This window comes from Tenrec ecaudatus, chromosome 13 (assembly GCF_050624435.1).
Source record: "Tenrec ecaudatus isolate mTenEca1 chromosome 13, mTenEca1.hap1, whole genome shotgun sequence".
Classification (NCBI taxonomy): domain Eukaryota; kingdom Metazoa; phylum Chordata; class Mammalia; order Afrosoricida; family Tenrecidae; genus Tenrec; species Tenrec ecaudatus.
In genome coordinates, this window is record NC_134542.1 from 87,574,287 (window position 1) to 87,598,626 (window position 24,340).

The 24,340-nt window shown below is 39.4% G+C and overlaps 2 protein-coding genes across 5 annotated transcripts in view; one reads left to right on the plus strand and one right to left on the minus strand.

The window, feature by feature from the left end:
* The window catches only part of ARL6IP6 (ARF like GTPase 6 interacting protein 6), a 39,237-nt gene extending 29,721 nt beyond the window's left edge, over nt 1–9,516 (minus strand). The window contains exons 1-2 of the mRNA XM_075529747.1: nt 8,447–9,516; nt 6,744–6,797 (exon numbers count right to left, since the gene is read on the minus strand). Of these exons, the coding sequence (XP_075385862.1) occupies nt 6,744–6,797; nt 8,447–8,846 (454 nt within the window). The 5' untranslated portion in view covers nt 8,847–9,516. The remainder of the gene's footprint in view (nt 1–6,743; nt 6,798–8,446) is intronic.
* A 373-nt stretch (nt 9,517–9,889) lies between these two features.
* Nucleotides 9,890–24,340, plus strand: part of PRPF40A (pre-mRNA processing factor 40A) — a 43,832-nt gene continuing 29,381 nt past the window's right edge. For 2 of the 4 annotated variants that reach the window (XM_075529744.1, XM_075529745.1), the window contains exons 1-2: nt 9,890–10,044; nt 11,285–11,416. In XM_075529744.1, the coding sequence (XP_075385859.1) occupies nt 10,003–10,044; nt 11,285–11,416 (174 nt within the window). In that variant the 5' untranslated portion in view covers nt 9,890–10,002. Of the gene's footprint in view, nt 10,171–11,284; nt 11,417–24,340 lie in introns of all 4 variants that reach the window. The other 2 variants (XM_075529742.1, XM_075529743.1) reach the window with 1 other exon arrangement.

Genomic DNA, 24,340 nt, shown 5'->3' on the forward strand with positions numbered 1-24,340 from the left:
AGAAGAGTATAGAGAATCCCTATGTACCATTACCTAGTTGAAAACAGGGAACTTGAGGCCAGTCTTGTTTCACCTGTTAAGTGAGTAATCTCCAGCACACCAGGAAAGTATCACTATTTTTCATCTAGTTTCAAAGCTGTATTTCTTTTACCAGAAAAAGAGGCAGTTGGGGGTGGGAAACAACAAAAGACTCATTACAAATCTTAAGAATAAACAGTACAAATCCAAAATTTTACGACTTTCCTGGTATTGAACAAATGATCATCAGAAATGGGCATGTCTCCCTGAGTTCAAATAGCTGCTTACTAACTTCACGGATGAAATCTATAGACTATAATAATTTTTTATGTAATGGTTTTAAATTTCAGATATCTAATTGAGTCTAGCTTTAAAAATTACTTCTGTTTTTTTCTTTTTACACTTGCATAATCAGAACACCATACTTCAAGTAATTCTTCAAAAACCTTTTGTGGCTCATCATTTTGGGAGAAGACAACCATCCTCTTTCCCCTGTAATTTGGAAAAACATTCTTATTTATAAATAGCATATGAGAGATCCATTATTTTTCATTTCTTTCCAATCACCTTTCACCTTTTCAATCATCTGTCTTTAGCATCTGTCCATTAAAAAAACAGTAATTAGAGCACACAGATATAAAGGATGAATACTGCAAAAAGATGTTTCATGTTCTTGATGATCAGTGCATGAAGTTCTTTAAGCTGAATGACTATTACTTTTGATCTTAGAATTATTTTGCTCATTTTTGAGGTTTGAGAAAATTCTAAATATTGTTTGAACACTAATCTTAAGATTCTGTTTCTATGATCAAGTTCATCACTAGTAGGGTCTACTTTTGACTTCTTTTGACTGATTAGTAATTATGATTCCTCAATTTGGTTTTTTCCCCGGCATTTTAAGTAGAAAATGAAGAAGTCTGGCTTAGTGAGAGTTAAAAGCATTTACAAGATTGAGGGGAGGTGTCCCCATTATTCTTCTCTCTGCTATTGTACCTTGAAAGCAAGCACTGACAATACATAAAGAAACAGATGAGGCCATGCGCCACTGAAGCTTTACTTAGACAAGCAGGTCAGATTTGCTCAGTACTTTGTAGAGCCGTGCTCTAGAAGGACTCTATTACTCTCCTGTTTTCACATTATATTCCTTTTAGCACAGTTGAGAGTAACTGATGAATAATATGATGGGACTTCTAAAACTTAGTTATAAAACTCCCTTATATCAAAGTGCCATTTACCCCAAAACTTTTTGAAGTGCTCTTTTATTAATAATGAAATAGAAAAATGTTTCAAGATTTAGGAAAAACCATTGCCACTAAGAGCCCACTAATAGAGCTCCTCGGAGCATAATAGGTAAGTCGCACAGTTTGAACCCACCAGCTACTCAATGATGAAAACTGAGGCAGTCTGCTTCTATAAATGATAGCCTTGGAAGCCCCGGAGCAGTTCTACTCTCTGATAGCGTGATTCTCAGTCAGAATCAACTCCATGTATTTTGCTTTGTTTTTTTAAAGTTCCTTGTGTTGTAAATGTGATAGACAACTGTGGGGCTTGTACTTGACCTTCAATGTTATAAAATTTTGCCCTCACTTTGAAACCACTAACCTAACACCTATCCATCCACAAAAAAATTCACAATTACTTTCACTTGCTGCACATGCAGCTTTTTAATCCCTGGAAAGTTTTTGAGGTTTTCTTGAGGTAAAATAAAGCTAAAACACACCAGTTTTGCCTTATGTACATATTCAAATTAAAGGTACACTTTGGATTTCATTCACAACTCAGAAACTTTATGAGGGAGTGTCAAACAGTTTGTGCAAAACTGGAAGTAAAATACCACATATTCTGCAAACATAAGTCTCTATAACCCTGAGACGAAAAGAATTAGATGGTACCACGCTATCACTACCAATTGGATCATATTAGAAGGTCCTCGATAGAATAGGAGAAAATTCAGACTCATGAGACACTGGATTACTGATAGAGACTAATGGAACCAAGACTATGGTCCTTGGCCACCCTACTCCCACCTTAGACTAACCAACCATGTACGATCAAAAGGACAGCATTTACCCAAGGACAAAGTTCAGATGGTTAGAAAACAAGGAAATAGGGAGGAATTAGGGAAATGGTACATGAAAGGTATTCCAATGGATGAACTGGAACAAATATGTATAAATTGTTGAACATAAAACTAATGAACTGCTCTGTAAGCTTTCATATAATTAAAAATAAATTTTTAAAAAAGATAATAGATTTTTCCTACAAACTTCTTGAAGGTCTCTGATATATTACATTTCTTTAAGGATCCAAAGGACCAATATGCTAATTTCAAGATCATCTAAGTTTTACTGTATTGAAAATTTAACCCAACTCTATTCTTTGGGAGGAAAAGAAGCCATAAACCATCAATTCTTACAAAGAATTCTTACGAGAGTATTAAGATATTAAAAGGTACAATGAACCTATAGTATACTAAGGACTAAATATACTCTAAGCATTATTTGAGATTAAATATACTGAAAACACTTTGAGAATCTGCATATTAAAAAAAAAGACAAAACCCAGCCCCCCCATCTTTTTTTTGTTTCAAGTTTGGGGACCAGTAGATCAAACTGACTCATGGCAACCATAGAGGACAAAGCTGAACTGCTCCTGTTGATTTCCAAGAATGTAAAACTTTACAAAGTAGAAAGTCTCTTTTTGTCCTAGGGAGCAGCTGGTGGTTTTGAACTGTTGACTCTGAGTTTGGCAGTCCAATTTATAACCCATAACTTGTTCTCAAGTATGGACACATTTAGAAAACTGTTCTCAATCTGCAGAAATACTTTTTCTGTGGTTCTTGGATTAAGTGCAAGATTCTGAGGCTCTACTGTGAGACACCTCTATCATGGGAATGAACTAGTTTAACGCTGAGTTTGCCTTTCCATCCCAAATATACTGACTCAGAACCTACAGTTTAACAAGATTGACAGGTTATATACTTAAGAATCACTCTGGACTGTGAAAAATCACTTGGGGGTTTTGTTAAAATGTGGATTCTGATTTATCTGGGGTGGAAAGGCAAATTCTCAGCAGGCAGTCAAACCCTTCAAGGTCCTGCTCGACAAAAAGGGTTCACCATCAATAACCAACCAGTTGCTGTGATTTGAATGAAGTTTACAGAGAAAACTGATTTTCCATTCAACAATTCAAACACATGGTTTGTAACAAAGACCCTTGGTGATTCTCATTCACACCAAAAGGAAAATTACAGCTTTTAATGTTTACTGAGCAAGTCCAACCCTGTACTAGATTAAATTGCAACAAAAAAAGTCTACAGCAATAAACTTTGTTTTTATCAGTTTGTTTATAAAGGGAACTCTCAAGACAAAGTTACTGGGCTCACATTGTTTCTAATAACCAATCTACTTTCAAACAAAACATTGGAGCAGTATGTAATAAAATCTATTCACGGCTCACTGAAATATAAAGCAAGGGCAATAATTATGTCAAAAACAAATTACTTAGAAAAATTAGGTTACTACATAAAACAATCAAATATGAAACTGAGGTTCCCAGTAACCAAAGCAAAGTAAATACAATGAATTAAATGTGATTAAAGGTTGTATAACACTTTTTCTGAACATAATGGATGCCTTCAACAAGTGCTTATTAAAGGTATAGAGTTGTCTCATCATTTGTATCTAATTCTAAGTATAGTATATACTTATGCTCCTGTTAGGTGAGGTAAGCTAGGAATCAGAAGAATGCATCACCGAAGGATTTAAAGATAAATGCCAGTCAAAATGAAACACTTTCTCTTCAACCATCTGGAGCCTCAATTAAGTAAAAAGTGACTCTTACTGAGCCTGTAAGACAAGAGTAAAATTGCTCCATCAGCTGTGGTCTTCAGCAAGCAAATGAGACTGATGGGCATCCACTGCCTTATGAGGGAAAGCTAATGTTAATCCACAGGTTGTTGTGAAGGCATTTTGTGTAATAAAAATTGCACAGCACACTAAATCTTAATTTATTTCCTTCTCCCACTCTAAGCACAACACATTGTCTTCTGCAATGTACTTCCACGTATAATATGACTTTATGATAGAAAACTAATCTTTCAGAGCAAAAGAACGTGCCTAGGAAGTTAAACACTTCACAGCTGTGAAAAAGAGGTATGAGGAGTACTGAAAGTATGAAACATTAGCAATCTTAAATCTTGGACCTTCAGATAAGAGCCCTCAAAACAGGGAATCCAGGATAGATACACTCCTCAGGGCCCACAATGAGAGTAGAGACACCAGGAGGATTCGGGGAGAGTGGGGGGAGAAAGGAGGAATCGACCACAAGGATCAACCTATAACCGCCTCTTCCCAGGGGAACGAAAGGAAAAGTGGGTAAGAGGTGCGGGAGGAAGATGTAAGATATGAACATAATCTATAATTTATTAAGGGTTTGTGAGGGACGGAGGGTGAGGAAGGGAGGGAGGGGGAAGAAATGGGGAGCTGATATCAGGGGCTCAAGTGGGAAGAGAATGCTTTGAAAATGATGATGGCAGCATATGTATAAATGTGCTTGACACAATGGATGAATGTATGGATTGTGATAAGAGATGTAAGACCCCAATAAAATTATTTAATAAAAATATTAGATAATACCTGACCAAAAACAAACAAACATGTAATTTAAGATATTAAAAAAAAATCTTGGACCTTTAGATTAGCAAACCTGTGAAAGCAACAGATCAGTAAGTACTATGAAATGTTTCACATTCCTAATTTCTCTCTAGAAATCAAACTGCAAAAACGAACACTAGCAAAATGAGTCTAAAACACATTTTTTCATGCAAGTAACTGAGAAAAGGAAAGACTAAGTTTCCATGGGATATGCATGTGTATAAACACACACACATACCCATCTTTTTTTTTTTAAACAATCTGAAGAGGCTTTCCCGTCTGCAAATCAGGAAGACTATATGTGGTTGTGGGGGCACTAGCCTTGAAGATGTAGATTAATTAATTTCGATAAAATGAGATGGGGTGAGGGCAAAGGACTTATTTTACTATTATTTTTAATTGAGACGAACCAAGTGAAATATAGCAAACAGGATTAAACTATCCCAAGCCTGCCAGAGCCCTGATGATGTCGTGGTTACAGGTCGGGCTGCTCTAAGGGAGAAACACTGGGCTTTCTACTCCTGGAGAGTGACAGTTTCAGAAACCCACAGGGAAGTTAACTATGAGTCAGCACTGGCTCAACTGTGGCGAGGGTGGTTTTTTTGGTAAGCACGCCAGGCATATACAGCTCTGAACTCTACAAAATAATTCGGTAGAAGTATAGGAGAAATCAATAACTCAAATTTTTCCATGAAAGTCTGCAAACTAAGCAAACCCACTGTGATCAAGTCCATTCTGACTCACGGCAATCCTGCTGGACAGAATAGAAGTGCCCCACAGGGTTTGTAAGGCTATTAGAAACCCATGGAAGCAAATTGCTGCACCTTTCTCTGTTGGAGTGGCTGGTGTGTTGGACTGCAGTACTTTGCCTCACATCTTCCTTAAAAGAAAAAGAAACTTGTATGAGCCCCTAATAATAAAATGATTAAAAACAAAAAACTGTGCATGACACAATGGATAGATGTATGAGTTGTGATAAGAGTTGTACAAGGCCCCAATAAAATAATTTTTCTCAATAAAATAATTTTAAAAAGAAAAAGAACCACATAATATGGAGGACTTAATAGGACATGAAAATATATCGGGGAGGGAGGGGAAAAAAAAAAAAGAGGACCTGATGCAAAGGGCTTAAGTGGAGAACAAATGCTTTGAGAATGATTGGGGCGGGGAATGTATGGATGTGCTTTATACAATTGATGTGTGTATATGTATGGATTGTGATAAGAGTTGTATGAGTCCCTAATAAAATGTAAAAAAAGAAAGGGAAAAAAAAAGGAAAGAAAATGATTAGGGCAAAGAATGTACAGATGTGCTTTATACAATTGATGTATGTATATGTATGGACTGTGATAAGAGTAGTATGAGCCCCTAATAAAATGTTTTTAAAAATATAATATACAATGTGTTTTTATAAAAATCAACCCCCAAATTAAAACAACAAAAAAAAAACTTTCAGATTCCTTATCCTTCAAACCTAAAAAGTGGTTAAAAATTTTTTTATAAAAGGAAGAAAAGTAAAACTGAAATGAATTTGATATCTTTATTGACTAACAAGTTTATTTCAAACAAACAAAAGACTTGCTTATAAAGAGAGCTGGATTTAAATATGACAAGTTTTGCTTAAAATGCTATCATTGTTGAGAGGGTTGTTTTTCAGTCTTCTCTGGACTTGAGTCACGTACTATTGTTCGATGCTGTTGGGTTGGTTCCAATGCATTGTGACCTCATGTGTACAGAGTGCAACTGCTCCACAGAAGTTTAACACTTTCAGACATCTATCTCTGGGTGAGTTTGAATGGCCAACCTTGAATGGCTAGTAGCTAAGGGGGTACTGTTTGTGCCACCTAGAGATTCCAGTCACTTAAGAGTTGTACTCAAAATATACTACCACAATCTTATAAATGTACTAGTATATATATAGCATACAGACACAGGTATACAGATATTCTAATAAAATTCACTATTATGGAAATGAAAACTCTAAGACTAAATGAACTGCACTAAAAGTTTGTACCAATAGGATTACAAAAGTGAAGCCAAAATCAAATTAAGTGCCAATTAAATCCATACCTAACAGCCCAGTGTCTACACCATCTTCATTCTTCTGCTCCTCCGCATGCAATTCTGTAAGTACAAAGAGGGACTTAGGGAGAAAGTAAGATTATGTAATGATCGAAAGAGGAATTAAAAGCTAGGGTGACACTGCAGTTCCACGAAGTGCTCTGGAGTCAAAGTGGGTTCAAATTCTGATTGTACTTACTAGCTATATGACCTTTAGCAAGCAAGTAAGACTTCCGGGCATCCACTGCCTTATAGGAAAGCTGTTTAATCCATAGGTTGTTGTGAAGACATTTGTGTAGTAGGAATTGCATAGCACACTAGATCTTAGTTTATTTCCTTTCCCTACTTTTTAAGCACTGCACAATGTCTTCTGCAATGTACTTCCATTTATATTATGACTTTACGATACAAAGCTAATGTTTCTAAGCAAAAGAATATACCTAGGAAGTTAAAACACTCTCAGTTGTGAAAAAGAGGGCTAAGTAATGAAAGAATGAAACATCAGCAATTTACATCCAATACCATTTTCAAACCCACCACCGAGTCTATTCAGATTCATAGTAAATTCTTTCTTTGTCAAGTTCTTTCTGTTGATGTTCAGCTGGTGGATTTGAACCACTGACCTTAGTTAGCAGCCCAACGTTTACATGACAGTGCCACCAGGGCTTATTATCTTTTCAGAGGTGGCAAAATGCATACTGTCGGTCCATCTTTTTACAATCAAGGACTATAAGCTATTAAGGTTACATCTGCTGCCCATTAATGGCTGGAAAGGAATGAGGAGAAATAACTGAAGAAACTATTTAGTAAAGTGAAAGTTGCCCTCATAGTAAATGCACCTGGCGCTAATTCTTTTCAGACAAGAGATGTAGCAGCCGGCTTCTGTAAAGCTTAGTTTTGAAAACCCCACGGGCCAGTTCTTCGGCTTTGTCTTACAGGGATTAAGTGTGGGAAAGGAATCAACCAATGTCAGTGAGTTTGGCTTGGTAAGGTTGAAAAGAGTATTTAGTGATGTGTTGGGTATTTCCTATAACTACACCAGAAAACACCCCACACACATCACTGAACTATGTACCATAGTTCTTACCTTCCCCCTTTGATAAGCAATGCATACATCTACCTAAGCCTCTGCAAAACCTTTCAAGGTACACCTATCATTTTAATCTGGTTAAAAAATACCCTATGACCATGCAGTAAAACTTACTGTATACCAAATTACAAGCCTAACATAACAACGGAAAGAGACAAATGGTTTTATCTATGTAAGAACAAACTTGGGCTGTGGGACAGAACTCTGTACTCTAGAATTGAGTGCAGAGTCAATGAATTAAAAGCCTCAACATGTCGGGCCCGTTTTAATTTTACCCAATTTTCACCACCACAAGGTAGCTGAGCATGTTATTAAATTCTGTCAATTTTTCACCAACTGGTCTGACTTTTAAGATACTATCCAACTAGCAAATCAGTTCTTCGCAGAAGGCTCCTCCGATCAGGGCGTCTCCTACACCTTGAGGAGAGCAGACAAAAAGCTAAGAGAGGCGCAAATGCTAAGAGCCCGCCAGCTGGTGAATCAGGCGTGCCAGAGACCAGGTCAACGCAACCAGGCTCATCCTCCCCTCTGGGATCGTCTGGGATCAACCGGCTCGATGTGGGCGGTATGGCCGAAGCCCCAACTTCTACCCTGGACACTTCCAACGGCCGGACTGGAGTACCTTTTACGATCAGGTAGGCGATGGCCAGGAGGAAGGCGAGAAGGGCCGCGAACAGCAGCGAACAGAGCACAGTGAGGGCCTGGACCGGCCACCGCCGGGCAGTGGCTCGGCCGCCCGCAGTCGCCGGGAAGATGCCATTGCGCTTCTCGGGCAGGACTGGCGACCCATCGCCGTCCGGCGGGAGCCGAGAACCCTTTCTGGGCTCCGACACCGCCCCAGCCGAAAACTCAGCCCGTAGGTCGCGGGCCACCTGGTCGCATCCCTCTTCCTCGCCGACCTCGCCCTCACCCCAACTGTCGCCCTGAGAAAGGGCGGAATACATGGGCCGAGCGAGTCGGGTCGTTGTTCCGAGACGACGGCGCAGCACGGCCGAGCGATCCCCGCTCTCCACAAACGACATGGCGGGAAAGACGCCGATCCCCGCGCAGGCGGACGGGCCCCCACCCTCCCGGCCTCCGGCAGCCAATCAGCGCACGAGGCCCGTCACGGCCTAGTCCACCCGGCGCCGACGCGCAGGGGTGCGTTAACAGTCCAGTGGGCGGAAAACCAACCGGAGCCCCCCTCCCCCTTCCCCGAGAAGTCGGGCACCCTGAGAAGTGGGGCACCTCTGGACCTGGGCGCGGTCCCGGGGCCCAGAGTCTGTGGGAAGAGAGAGGAAACGCGCTAGAAGACGCGAGCCGAGACACATCTCAGCGTGGCGCCCGCCCCGGCAGCACTTCGTCCTGGCCCGAGAAGGCCGCCACCGCCTCAATGTCGCGTGTTCCCGATGCCCGGTCCTAGCGCCCGCCTATCCTGCTCAAACAGACATTCCCCCTCCCCCCAATATTTCCTTCCTTCTCGACGGTCTCATTTTTCCCCTTCCAACTAATGGTAGTTCACCACCGAGCGCTCAGGCCTTGCCTTAACTGCCCACTCCTGGTTTCCTTTCGCATCTCTTCTTCCCGCCTCGGTCACTAATTCCCAACACGCTACTCGGCACGCCTCTTTACCCCCCGCGAGTGCTTCCCGCCTAGTGTCCTCCAGCCTCGAACCGAATGCCTCCAAACCCCCCACCTCCGGCCTCGAGCACTGCGCGCCCGCCATCTGGCCCCAAACGCCCTAACGCTAGAAGCTGCCGGCTTCACACCCCACCTCTCCCTACCCCTGGCGGCCTCAGGTTTGTGGGGCTGAGTTAACAGGGCCCGGCTGCCTCACCCCCTATGGGGGCAGTCAAAGCTCGGGATGCTGTGACACGGGGGTCTTAGGATCCCCGGGGCAAGTTGGTGGAGTTTTCCCAGCCGAAGACTGGGGACAGAAACTTCCTCTATCCCCACTCCCAGCCGCCCTCCAAGCTGGCGACGCCGAGTGAGGTTGGGGGCGAATCGCCGCAGAGCTGCGTGCCGGCGGCACAATCTGATTGGACTGCGAGCAAGCCTGTCAGTTTATTGGCCCCACTGATCCCGCCCCCAAGCGCCGCGCAGCCTTTAACCTTTAGCCCGGGCGGGCGCCAGCCACTCAGATCGCTGCTTGTTGGCATATGCAGCGGCAGTGGCCGCCGGCGGAGCAGTCTGAGCCCGATGATGAGGCCGGGGACGGGAGCCGAGCGTGGAGGCCTCATGGTGAGTGAAATGGAGAACCAACCTCCGTTGCGGGGTACCGGGAACGGGGAGCGGAGATTGCCCGACTCAAGCCTCTGCTCCAGCTCTTGGGTCTCTGCTGACGGCTTCCTGAGGAGACGGCCTTCGGTAAGGGATCGGTGGGGTAGGGAGAAAGCGGCACAATGAAAAGCGGAATCAGAGAGACAGGAAGCGTTCTCCAAAGAGGAGGCGAAGATGAGAGCGGACCAACGAAGAGCTCGAGATGGTGGGACATGTGGCGAAGGAGAGAAACGGAGGGTGGGGGACACCGAAAGGGAGGATTGGAGCCCCTGGAAGTTGCTGGTGGGCTTGGCCTAGGCAGAGGCGGGGTAGAGATGCTGGGCCTTGGGCGGGGTGAGCGCCTAGCAGAGGTAGGCCCGACGGAGCGGGAGGGGGGGAGGCGGAAACTTGGTTTCGTGGACTTTTACCAGAAGCTGCCAAATTGTGTCCTCACGAGCAGAGGTGGTGGCTCCGTGCGAGAATTGGCAGGGGCTTATTAATTGGTTTTCAAGGCCTTGAACAATAGACACAGGTGGAGAAAGTGGGTTTTTTTTTAAGAAGCACGGAGGCAGTGGGCGAAGTAACGCATTGCGTGCCAGAGTCTGACTGGGTTGAGCGCAACCCTGTAGGTTCCCCAGGCTGGTAATCTTTACGGAAGCCAGGTCTTGTGGCGGGACCGAACCGCTGACCCTGTGGTTAGCAGCACTTTCCGTGGACTAATTGGTTCCGTTTAATATCTATGAGTGACGCCACAGCAGACTTAGAATTTATTTTCCTCTCAGGGATTTTACCTGTCTTAAAGGTTATGTTAGGACATAGTTTGTTAGCAGTGAAGTGCTCCTGGGTGCGCATACTGTTCCTGTTTTCCAAGACCAACCCTAATCTGAGTGCATTTATCAATTTAGCGTTTTAAAGTTAGTCTTATTTAGAAACAAGTCTAAGAAGAAGCATTGTAAAAAAGCGATAGGATGGGTTATCTTTTGTATTTATGAAATAGGACAAAGTTGTGATTTTTCACCATAAGGTTTTAAACTGATCCCTACAAAGATTTCCTCCAAGTTTAGTAACATTAAATAACTAGTGCGTTTTTTTATTTAGGACAAGAAGATATAAACCTCAAAATTTAAATGACGCATGGCTAGTATACCAATGCAAGTAACCTGTTGAGATTTTGAGATGTTCTCACAGTACTTTCTAATTTTTAGTTTTCACTTTTTTTCAGATGGGACACCCTGGCATGCATTATTCTCCCATGGGAATGCACCCTATGGGTCAGAGAGCCAATATGCCACCGGTACCTCATGGAATGATGCCGCAAATGATGCCCCCTATGGGAGGGCCACCAATGGGACAAGTAAGAATGTGCTTGTATTTTTGCTTTGCTTGATTTTTGTTAACAATTGTCTCCTGGTCTTGTGCCGTGATTTTGAAATCTGGGTAAATACTTGCAGCCATTTGTGATTAGTTTATACGAAAATGATGCTCTCGATTATAGCATATGTTGAATTATGCCGAAGGCCAACCCTTTGGATGGGGATTGGAAAAGTCTTCTGTGTGAAAAACTTATTTTCTACCTCAACAAGTTTATTAATTTAAAAGCTGGCAAGATAGAACTAGGCTTATATTTTAATTACATTTTTTAACCATGTTGATGCAGTGGGTTATGCATTGGGCTGCTAGCCCATAGGTGGGTGGTTTGAATTTACTAGCCACTCTGCTTCTGGAAAATTTTACAGCCTCAGAAACCCTATGGAGCAGTTTTACTCTGTCAATAGGGTCTGTCTGGGTCAGAATTGACTCAATGGCAGTGGGTTTGGGTTTATGCCAATTAAAGTGAATGTTTTGGGAATAAAAATCTGATTTGTCACCATAAGTTGGGGGGCCATAGATGATAAATGCATGGCATTTGGAAAGGTGTTATTGTTTAAGTGATTAACTGAGAACGAATTTGATGTGTTATTCTTGAAATACATTCTTCTGTGTGTATGATGGAGGTGGGGCTGGTGAAGTATCTACAATTCTAGTTTTTCATAAGCTAGTAGCAACTAGCCAGTTCATTTTCCATTTGTACCATGTTGTTTAAACAAAATGCGCATTGGCTTCGGCACTCCTGCTTCTGAGCCTTCCCTTCCATCTTTAGCATAAATTGTAAAGAGCTGTTTTGTGGGAGTGACTTGTATCAGAAAGTTTTGTTGCTGACTCTGTGGGATAGAACTGAGTTCCAAAGGAAGCAATCGAGAAAGATAACAGGTTTGGTTACCATAATTTTATGCCTTCTGTTTTAAGTCCTTCAAGTGGTTTGGTTATTTGCATTTGAATATTTTGTTAATGATCATTTGGTAGCTAATGTTTTCTCTGATTATTGTTTAAGCTATGAAGGTTAATGGTATAAGTACAGATGAAAAGAGTTTGTTGTGTTGTCTTTTTTTTTCCTTAGCATTAGGAGAAGTGCTTATTGTCAAGTGGTTTTTCTTTTTATTTGGATTGTAGCCCTGGTAGCAAAGTGGGCTAAGCATTTTGGGCCGCTAACTACAAGGTCAGTGGTGTTCAGATCCACTAATGGCATCACATGAGAAAGATGAGGCTCTGTGCTCCCATAAAGATTGATACCCTTGGAAATCCTATGGATCAGTTCTACTCTGTCCTTTAGTGTCACGAGTCAGAATCAACTTGATGCATTGAGTTTTGGATTTGCGTTTTGGAGCCCTTCATATTGTATAAAAGGTATAGGCCCAATAAAGGTATAGGCCCAATAAATTATGTTTTCAGGCATTCTTTAAATAAAAATATCTGTTTATTCTGTGACTGTAAAATAACAAGTTTTAAAATTCCCTAGATGGTGGAGAAACAACTCTAGTTCTTCTCATTTCTTTCCATCTCTAAGCAAAGGAGCTCTTGTTTCTTGGTAGAGCTACTCTAACTAGATAATGAGCTTTAAAAATATTTATTCTTTAAATGCTCTGGTTCTTATTTAAAATTAGTTTCTTTCCACAGAAAGATAAAATAAAACAATTTGCTACTGCCAGATGCTTCTCTCTTTTCTGGGGCCTTCTGTTTCCATTGGGCCAATCAAGGTAAGTTTTGCAAGGGATTAACCTGCTTACCCTTGCTGTCATGGTGCTGTTGCACTACCAAAGCCAAGATACCAGCTAGTCATTTCTAATAAATTCCAGGGTTTTTCTTTTTAAAAGTACTTTTCTGTATTTCATTGACATAGCTGGTCACACTTGCCTTAAGCCCTCTTCTCATTTCAGTGACCATCTTTCTAGTAAGCTTACTTGTGGCTTGGTGTACATCTATTCAGATATCAAGAACTTTGTTATGGTTTTCACTCTTCCTATCGCCAGTATAAATCCTGTGCCTATAAGTTAACTTATTAAAATATTTAGACGTCTTTTCTCTTATTGGCTCTTATTAGGAAACTGAATGTCACAGGAGTCTAGCTTTGAGGTCCAAGACAATAGCCATTATTTGTCTTGAAATTAAATTATGACCTTTCTTCCCTTAATATATAACTAGCAAATGTGGGACCCTAACCATGGTAAAGATTATTCTTATTTTAGAAAACAAAAAAGTATGGGTAAATGTGCAAACCATCCCCTCAAAAAAAAGATGATCATAGATCACAAAGTTGATTTTTTTTCTACCCATTTTTCTGTTATTCCTCAGAATTATTAATGAACAGTAAGTACTCAGATTATAGTCAAGAAAAAAAATGTAGCCTGTGTAGGCTACACCAGCGATTACAAAGTTGATAGGGTTCTGTCATCAGTTTAAAGCCACTTAATTCATGAGTTTGTCTTTAGCCTTGGGAATGAAGAACCTTCATGTAGTTTACTTTATGCACTTGCTAGTATCTCATGCCAAGGACTAAAATTGGTGGCTATTTGTGGACTTTGGAGTGTTATGCATGTGAACTGAAATTTTAAAACTTGTTTGTAACATACTGTATAGATATGGCAGTATAATAATTCTAAGGAAGTGCAGTTTGGAATTTTCCAAATGGTAGCAAGTTGTTTAAAAAGGTGGCATGTTTTAATTAAAACAGTTTTAATAAATTTTGACACTTTAACATTCTGGTTGAATCTATTAGTAGTGGTAAATATTTGGAAAGTTACAGATGGAGCCTGATAATACTTCTTGCAGGAAGATGTAAATTATATGCCTTACAGGTTAAATTTAGCTCTTAATACATAAACCTAAAATTGGGAAGTTTTCTAGTATGGAATTACAGTATTTTATAACTGGAATGTGTGCCAAAGTGTTTTATCCTTTCACTTCATTCCTTCAATCTGTATGTTGAGCAAAAAAAGTAGTTGGACAATATAAAGAGCACACTATCAGGCTTAGAGAAAGACTCATGAGCAAACTTCAATATTCAGGTGTCACAGTTTTATTTGCTGAAGATGAACAGGATTTGAGGCACTTCCTGATGAATATCAAAAACTACAGCATTCAATATGGATTGCACTTCATAACCAAAATCCTGCCAAATAGACAACAGCACGATAAACTTAAGATTGACATTGTCAACCATTTCATTTCACTTGGAGTCACAGTTTTTACCCATGGAAGCAGCAGGCATGAAATTCAGGACACGTTGGACAAATTGAATGGACAAGAGCTCTTTGAAAGGGCTAAAAAGCAAAGATGTCACTTTGAAGCCTAGAGGAGCACTCAATCCCAGCCCTTCTGTTTGAAGTCACCTTGTGTATAAGGGAAAGCTAGACGATGAATGAAGAAATCTGAAGAATTGATGCTTTTGAATTAAAATGTTGATGAAAAATAATAAATATACTATGGATACCATGGACTGCCAAAAGAATGAAGATTGGCCTTGGTAGACATGTAGTTGAAATGCTCCTTAGAAGGCAAGGTCAATGAAATTATGTCTTGTGCATTTTGGACATGAGCTTAGGAAGGACTAGTCTTTGGAGAAGGACATCGTGCTTGGTGAAACAGAAGGTCATTGAAAGGCAGGAAGATCTTCATTGGCATGCACTGACAGTGGCTACAACAATGGGCTCAAACATAATTGTGAGGTTGGCTCAGGACTGGGCAGTGTTACATGTGTGGAACAAGAACCAATGGTGGTGGGGTGGGTTAGTTTGAAATCACCAAGCTTTCTGCTCTTATAAAAGTTTACAACCTCAAATCCAAAGGGAGTTTTGCTTTGTACTAGAGGGTCTCTGAGTTGACATAGACTACGGCAATGAGCTTGTGTTTGTATGGCACCTACTTAGTGGCATAGCTGGAAGAGAACTTACAAGTTGTGTAAAACTTTAATTTGTGAACTAAAAATTTGGAAGGATTAATAAGAGATTAAATAATATTTCCTGCTTGGTGGGAATATGTTATGCACAGCATTTATGTCTGTTCAGGTGATGTCTGCCTGAATAGATGTCTGTTCCTGTAAGGTTGTAATAGTTCAGTCCCAATCAACAATCAAGCATAGGGAACCAGCCGTTTTCTACATGCAACATCTAAGTATGTCTATATATATATATACATATATATATAAAATGTGATTGTGCTGCAAGTTGTCAAACAATACTTCATATAGCCTACAGTACATACGTCTCGATAGTCAAACACTTACTGCTGCTCGCTTAGGTACACATGACAATACTCTTTCCTTTGGAAAAAAATCTATTGTAATGTTTGCTTGGACTTGGCATTGGGCCTTCAGTGGCTATTCTTGCTCTCCTGGTTCTAGCTTCCTTGCATAAGGTGACCAGATTTTAACATTGGTAAAGCAGGACACCAGTGGGACACCGTTGATAAAACTCACATCCTGGCGAAATAGCTACATGGCAGTCAAAAACCCTATATACCCTAGCTTTTCTTTGCAAAAATCGGGGCGTCTGGTCACCTTATCCTAGCACCAATAGTAAAGAACTACTTTGCTCGCCTAGTTTCTACCATTCTAAGTTCTGCTTTCTTGTGATTATCCTCAGCAATAATTTGCCCTAATATTGTTAAAATAAAATCCTGTGTAATTCACCCATATTTCCTAGAGTATCACTTGTTTTAACCTATACTGACTCATTTCAGAGTGACTCAGTTTGTATTTCTAAAATATAAAAAATTATAATCTCTTGGAGGGTAGCGGCTGTAGTGTATATTTTGTCAAACTCCAGTAAAATGTTTGAGCACAATTCTTGGCACATCACAGTGCTCAGTAAAATAATGAGGTTTCACAGGGTTCATTAAAAAGTGTTTTAACTTTCTCATAAACATTTGTAGCCCCTAGCACTTGTTGAGTGAAAGAAACAAATACATAGATACTCTGCTGAGCCTGTATGTTACTGTTTATAATATATTGTTAATACTTATTCTTAGTATCCACCTCTTGCTGGTGGTTCATGTGACAAAATAGAAAATATCAAACCTATTGTCATTGAGTTGTTCCTATTCTTTAGGAAAGAGTAGACCTGCCCTTCCTGGTTTCTGAGACATTGTTGTTAGAACAGCTAATGGGCTAGAACTGCTGACTAGAGGTAACAACCCATACATAGGTAACTTTTCTGGATAGATAAAATTAAAACACTAAAAAAGTAAGAAAACCCCCTTACTCATGGACATTGAGTTGATCCGACTCATAGCAACCCTGTATAACAAAGTAGAGTTACCTCTAGGTTTCCGAGACTAACTGTTGAGTAGAAAGCCTCATCTTTCTCCCACGGAGCTGCTAGTGATTTCAAACTTCTGACCTTAGGGTTAGCAGCCCAATGTGTAACCACAATGGCCATCAGCCATCAGGGTTCCTAAAACAATGAAGTATAGGCAAACATACTTCTACCTGTATGACTTAATTGATCATCTCCTTAATTTTTTAAAATATATTTATTTATTTTTATTTTTAAATTTTTTATTTATATATATATATATTAATCATCTCCTTAATTTGTTGCTATTGATTTTGAAGTACTCGTGACTGTTTACAGAATTTGTGCTATTGAATTGGTTTTAGCCACTGAGAAGCCGACTAGAGTATATGCTCACAATTCTTAAATCTAGATAATATATGGGTGCATTTTTATTATCTAGCCAAGTAGTTTAAAAAATAAATTGACCGATCATGTACCTATGTAACTTTTGTTGTATAACTCACTCTTGTGTGAAAGAAACAAATTAATTGTTGGAGTCTGTGAATGAGACCAGAAGGCAACATTTTCTTTTCATTGTCTTTGGATTGTAGTTAATTTAAATAAGGGCTCATGTATTAAGCTTCAGTTAAAATAGTGATTCTAAGTGTAAAAAGTATTTGAAGAGATAACTGTAAGGAGGGCCATGTAAGTTTGGAAGACCGAAGACTTTACAGAAGACCTTTTAATTATGGTGAAAATATAAACAGCAAAACATTCACCAGTTCAATAATTTCTACATGTATAAATCATTGATATTGATTACATTCATAATGTTGTACAACTACTACCACTTTTCCCCCCAAAGTAATTCTACAATTCATATAAACTCATTTCACCACTATTAACATGAACTCAGTGCCCCATTAACATTGATCCAAATCTGTTGCCATCTGACGGATTCTGACTCAGCAATACTATCAAAGTAGAAGATACCATCTCTAAAGATTAAATATGCCAGCCACTGAGGAGTGTCTTTTTAAATAAAATCTTCAAGTGGCCATGAAAGTAGTATTTAGGTTTGAATCTTCTGTTTATTTGGGCTAAAGACTTTTAAAATTACCTTTCTTGTTTACTAATGAGCATTTAGTTCCCATTTAAAAATATGGGTTTGATATAGCTTCTTTTTGACGCCTCTGATGTCAAGAAAGTTGTTACATTGAAAGGTGATTTTAAAGTATTAAAAATATTTTTTAATGAAGTGTTATATAGGTAAATGCGAGTTTAGCAGTGTATTAATGTAATTTGAAGGACTTGTGTTGTAGAGGGCTTGTGTCCAAAAGATTAACAGCAGAAGGACTCAACCAACATAGAAGCCTGACTGAATGAAATGGGCCCTACCTCAAAACTACCTGCACCATTGGACTTAGGACTGAAGTACTCTTATGGGAGAAGGAACCGGGTGCCCCCCACCCCCTAAGACTGGAAGTAGCACTCATTGGGCCTTCGGTGGCACCCCTAGCTTAGTGTCCAACGGAAGGGGACCCAGAGCCACCATATATTTAATACCTCAATACTCCACTAGCATGGATGTGACACGTTTTAATATTGACAGGCAAGGATATGCTTTTCTAAGAATTGATACAGGAAATTTTCCCCTAGTACCAGTACCCACGTCCAGTGTAAACAGAGCCCAATCAATGAAATCAGTCTGTTCAAAGCAACAACTCATGGATTGTAGCTCGTTGTTGGACTGTATTCACATAAACTCATAAACAGTATCTTTTTTTTAAAATCATTTTATTGGGGGCTCGTACAACTCTTATCACAATCCATACACATCCATTGTGTCAAGCACATTTATAATTACTATTTTTTTAATCGTTTTATTTAGGGGCTCATACAACTCTTATCACAATCCATATATATATCAATCGTGTAAAGCACATTTGTACATGCATTGCCCTCTTTCTCAAAACATTTGCTCTCCACTTAAGCCCCTGGCATCAGCTCTTCATTTTTTCCCCTCCTCCCTCCCTCATGAATCCTTGACAATTTATAAATTACTATTTTGTCATATCTTGCCCTGTCCGACGTCTCCCTTCACCCACTTTTCTATTGTCCGTCCCCAGGAAGGAGGTCACATGTAGATCCCATCTGCAGACTATCTACTCAGATTAAGCCTGGCAGATCCCCTCTAGTCACAGCCAAGGAATTTTGACAGCTTTAATATCAGATTATTATAAACTTGATTGTGTTGGATCGAACCATGGAATAATTCAGTACTCCTCAATTGAACTTCCTCTTGACCCAACCTGAATTTGCTGTAGGCTGAAGTACCAGGGGGTACGTATCTCCTGGCCCCCACACCAGGCTTTTTTCGTAAAAAGCAGCTTCACTTGAGCCTCGTTTTTGGAGATGACCAATTTAAGAGAGCAGCAGCATGTGACTGTGAAGTTTGCCTGGTGGGGATGGGGATGCCACAGAAACTGACGATGAACACAGTTTACAAGGACAGCTATGGGGAAAAAAACACAAGTGTTTTTCTTGAATTTCAAGTGGTTTTCTCGTTTCAGAAAGTGAAATGTCGATTGATGATAAACGTTTTGCATCAGTTAACTTCCCAAAGGAATGAAAATGTTGACTCCTAGTACATTGGGAGTTCATTTCACCAGTTCAGACTGTTAATCAAGCTTTCTGTTTAGAGGTTCTGAAAAGACTTCATAACAATTGTGTGACGAGAGCCTGATTTGTCGCAGAGTGCACTGGTTTTGCCACCATGAAAATGCACTTGCTCACACCGCTATCTCGGTGCACCAGTTTTGGGCAAAAAACAGCATGCCTTTCTTGCCTTACACACCATACTCACCTCGCCTCTCTGTGGGACTTTTTGTTTCCTCAAATGCAAAGGGGACTTAAAGGTGAGGAAAAGAACAAGGGAGGTGGTGCCAGCCATCCAAAATGATGAGTTTGAAAAATGTTTCCAAGAATGGAATCGCAAATATGACAAATTCATAAATGCAAAGGAGAGCACTTTGAAAGTGATAACGTTGTTTGTTTGTTTTAATTTAAACACATAGCTTTGGTGGGGAAAAATTGTTTACCCCCTCGTATTTCTCACCTGTTCCAGAACAGAAGTTTTTTCTCTGATCTCTTAAATGTGGATGGTGGTCTTTTCTTTATTATACTTGTATTTTTTCCCTTGTATTATTAATTTTGTATTGTTTTTGTTTGTTGGTTTTCCCAGTTTATGAAACAGAGTTGATGCATAGAGCCATAACTGATGGCAATGGTTTGTCAGGGATGTGTTGGGGGGAATGGGAGATGGAGAGGGTGAGGGGATTTGGGGACAAACTGGAGGCAGAGCAGAGAGGGAGCATTATATATTATGTGAATATTTTATCAAGAAAACTTTAAAAAGAAATAGAAGCCAAACTTGATCAATAGGTGGAGAAAGTTGTTGCGTAATTGATAATATGTAGAAATTGTTGAATTGGAGACTGTTTTGGTTGATAGATTTTTATGCGTAATTAGAAAAATAATTACATGAATAACAAGGAAGAAGAATATGTTCTGTAATTAAATGTGATAGTTGTACAACTCTTGCTATAATTACTTTGTATGACGTGGATGAAGTGCTAATAGAACTTTAAAAAATTAAAAAGAACAAGAAGGCTAGATGACTTTTTAAGGTCCTTAATTCTGTATGACTTAAGGGAACATCCCATTGGTTTTCTTAATTATATTTATAGCTTATATTTTATAAAGTGATATAGTTCATTATATTTTTGCGTTATATAGTCATATCAGGTGGGGGTTTTTTTGTACCTTCATATTAGAAGCTTGAAAATAAATCAAAGATAATGACTTGGGCATCAGTAAATAATTTTAGTTTTTTGTCCTTTCCACATACTTTTCTTTCAATTTTAAAGATTTTAGTGCATAATTCCCTGTTGAAAATAGTTATACTCTTACTGCCATGTTTCTTTCTAACTTTGAGAACTTCATATTACCTGTTGTATATGATCATCTTGACTTGATATGTGGATTGGCTGGATATTATGTCCAGGTTACAGATGAGAATCGTATTGCGCAGACTTAGTAAACTGTAGTCACATTGTAGAGCTCCCACCAAAAAGTAATACTTTAGCTGGCACTGACTTTGTTACATATACTTAGACTTGTTAATAAAGATGAATTTTCAATATTTACCTGGTTTTTTAAAACGAGGGAACTCATCTAAGAAGTAGACAGAATAGATGAGGACTGGGGCAGCATAAGACATGAAAGAGAGCCCAACCAAACCTGTAGCTGTTGATTCCGATTTGTAGCCATCTTGTAGGACAATAGAACTGCCCCACAGGGTTTCCAAGGTGGGAAATAGTATTTTTGGAAGCAGACTGCCATGGTTTTCTCCCACACAACTGCTGATGAGTTCAAACTTTGGGCCTTTCCAGTTAGCAGCATTTTACCACTGTGCCATGGGCTTCTTTTGAATGAGAGAGGTGGTAATGTAGTTATCCTTTATTGAGTGCTACTGTAAGTTCCTGCCAGGTACAGGCCATTTGATCCTTAAAATGACCTTATTAGATGGGTACTATTTTCTTTGCTTAATAGATGAGGAAATTGAGATAGCTGTAATTATAGCCCCAAATCACATAGTTGCTAAGTAGTTATGCAGGAATAAGAATCTTGGCAGTTTGACCCAAGGCCATTGCCTGAGATCCAGTTCTGCATCATGGACATACGGTGTAGAGTAGATCGGTACTCCATAGATTTTCAGTAAATGGGTTTTCAGAAGTAGATGTCCAGGTTTTTGGATGTTTGCTGCTGTTTCTTGTCATTTTCAGTTTAAAATGAGCAAATTAAGGTCTTGAAAGCTTTACCACATTCAAGTCAGTGAGCTCAAATGTACTTTGAGGAGGCAGTTATTTCTTGGTTTTTTTTTTTTTAGTGTGTTCCAATCTTATAAGAGGTTTATCTTCTGACATTATGTCAGAAAATACTGTCGCTTTTGTCAGCCCTGGTGGTACTGTTGGGTAACTGTTGAGCTGCTAATCTCAAGGTCATTAGTTCACACTCAACCAACAGAGCAGAGAATAGTTTGGGATTGCCTGTTAACATAAACTTAAGATTGTATTTGAAACCCTACATGGGGCAACTATGAATTGGAATTGACCCGTAACAGTAGATTTGGTTTGGGGGTTTATTTTTAAGGTTCTAACCATTGACCTTACCATTAAAAGCCCAACATTTAGCCACTGCCACCACAGCCCAGTAGCAGTGGATTTGTTGCTTGATTTTTATATTTCAGTTAAGGTTTTCATTAGTAGAGGTTTTTCCCCTGAAGTAGACCACCAGATCCTTTACCCTAGTCTGCCTTCATGTGGAATCTCTGCTGAAAGCTACCCATCATGAGTGACTCTGCTGCCATTTGAAATACTAGTGACATAGCTTTCAACATCATGGGAATAACAGGCTACTGCAGTATGACACTGACAAATGAGTGGTGGCCACTAATGAAGAAATTGCAGATTTTTTATCAACTTCTGTGGTATGAAGTTGATGAAACATACAATCCAGATGTACTGATAAATGTGGGTGATGGAAATTCAAAAGTTAGAAACAATGAAGGTAGTATCATTGATTTGGCCATTAAATTATTTTGATGCTTAAATGATGCTGGATATCACATGATAAGAGTTTTGCAAGACCAATGATTCACCCATTCTGAGTTTGTTTATCTAATAACATAAATGGTGATTATACACAGTGAACCTTTTTTTTTTAACGTTTTATTAGGGACTCATACAACTCATCACAATCCATACATACAATTGTGTAAAGCACATCTGTACATTCGTTGCCCTCATTTTCAAAGCATTTGCTCTCCACCTAAGCCCTTAGCATCAGGTGCTCCTTTTTTATTCCCTCCCTCATGAGCCCTTGATAATTTATAAATTTTTATTTTGTCATATCTTGCCCTGTCCGATGTCTCCCTTCACCCCCTTTTCTGTTGTCCGACCTCCAGGGAAGAGGTCACATGTAGATCCTTGTAATCGGTTCCCTCTTTCCAACCCACTCACCCTCTACCCTCCCAGTATGACCCCTCACACCCCTGGCCCTTACACAGTGGACCCTGGTACACAGTGGACCTTACCTAATGAAATACACAAGAATCAAATTGGTCGCATTAGTGTTAGTCAAAACAAGGCCAGGAGGCCAACAGAACTGACCAATTATTCATGTGGAAGTCTTAAGTTGAAGCTGAAAATATGAAACAAGTTGACTAGAGCCAAAATAAGCCCTTGGCCATTTCCTACCTGAATTTTGAGAGCATTGGAAGAGTAAATTTGATGCATTGAAGACTGAATAAATGCCAGATAAGCTGTCTAATGACATTAGGATATCATACATGAAGAAAGCACTCGATCATTTAAAAAGACAAGTGGGGGAAATGGCTGAATGAATGTTAGAAGATTCTCTGAACTTTGTTGACATAAACTAGCTGAACAGATTTCAAAGGATGGCTCAAAACAAAGAATTTTATTAGAGGTTAGCACAATAAATATTTTTTAAATTGGCAATTGAAGTCATACACTAGTTTGTAAGTTCCAAACTTGCCTGCCGCCTCCTCTTCAGAAAGTTGCTCAGTGTCCCTCAGGCAGGCAGTTATAAACTTGAAGTGTATCCCATAATCCAGGAGAAAATGTAGATAACTACTTTTGCAGCCCCAACCACCACGACCCAGAGCACTCTGGTGCTCACGACTCATATTTAGGAAGCACTGCTCTAGATGAAGAGGCAACTAAATTTAAATGATTTTTCTCAAAATGCAGCCAATTTCTTTCAGATACATTAAACGTAACTCAGAATTCAAATATTTAATATTGCTTAGCGTATAAGTTTTACTTGAAATGTATTGGTGCATGAGATAACTTAAGATTTTATAATATTGAGTACAAGGGGGTTTCAAACACTGTGGATGAGATTGAAAGATAATTGAAGTTTCTTGTGAACTTTTTAATATTCTCTTGAGCTTTTTAAAGCTTCTTAGTACTTAATGTCTCTAGATTCCTCACATTTAAAAAGGCAAGAATCAAACTTAAGAGCATCAACTTGCAATCCATTAATATAACAAGAATTGTTTTAAAAATAACCAAATTTACTAGGTTTTTTTTTTTTTTCAATAAGATTATTTTCTATGTGACTTGCTAAAGGTTAGATTGTGATTTTTTCATGGCAGAAAAGGCTTTGGGAAAATAATTTTGAAAGAAAGCCATCTAAAGTGGCCACATGCAGGTCTCTGGTTTTGTGTTCTCTTCAGATCATAGTTAAATTGGGAATAGCTTGGTTTGCATTTTATATAACACACTGCCTTGATACTACTGCTTTTCGGGAGAACTGGAATGAAAATAGTGCTTGCTTGTTAATATAAAGATAAAGAGTATTGCTACAAAATCATAGTGACCTTTACTAAGCAAAAATATGAAAATATCATGGTTGTGTTTCTCAACATCTAAAGCAGTGGTTCTCAACCTGTGGGTCATGACCCCTGTGGGGGTCGAGCGACTCTTTCACAAGGGTTGCCCAATTCATAAATTAGTAATGAAGTAGCAACAAGAATAATTTTATGGTTGGGGGCTCACCACAACATGAGGAGCTGTATTGTGGCATTAGGAAGGTTGAGA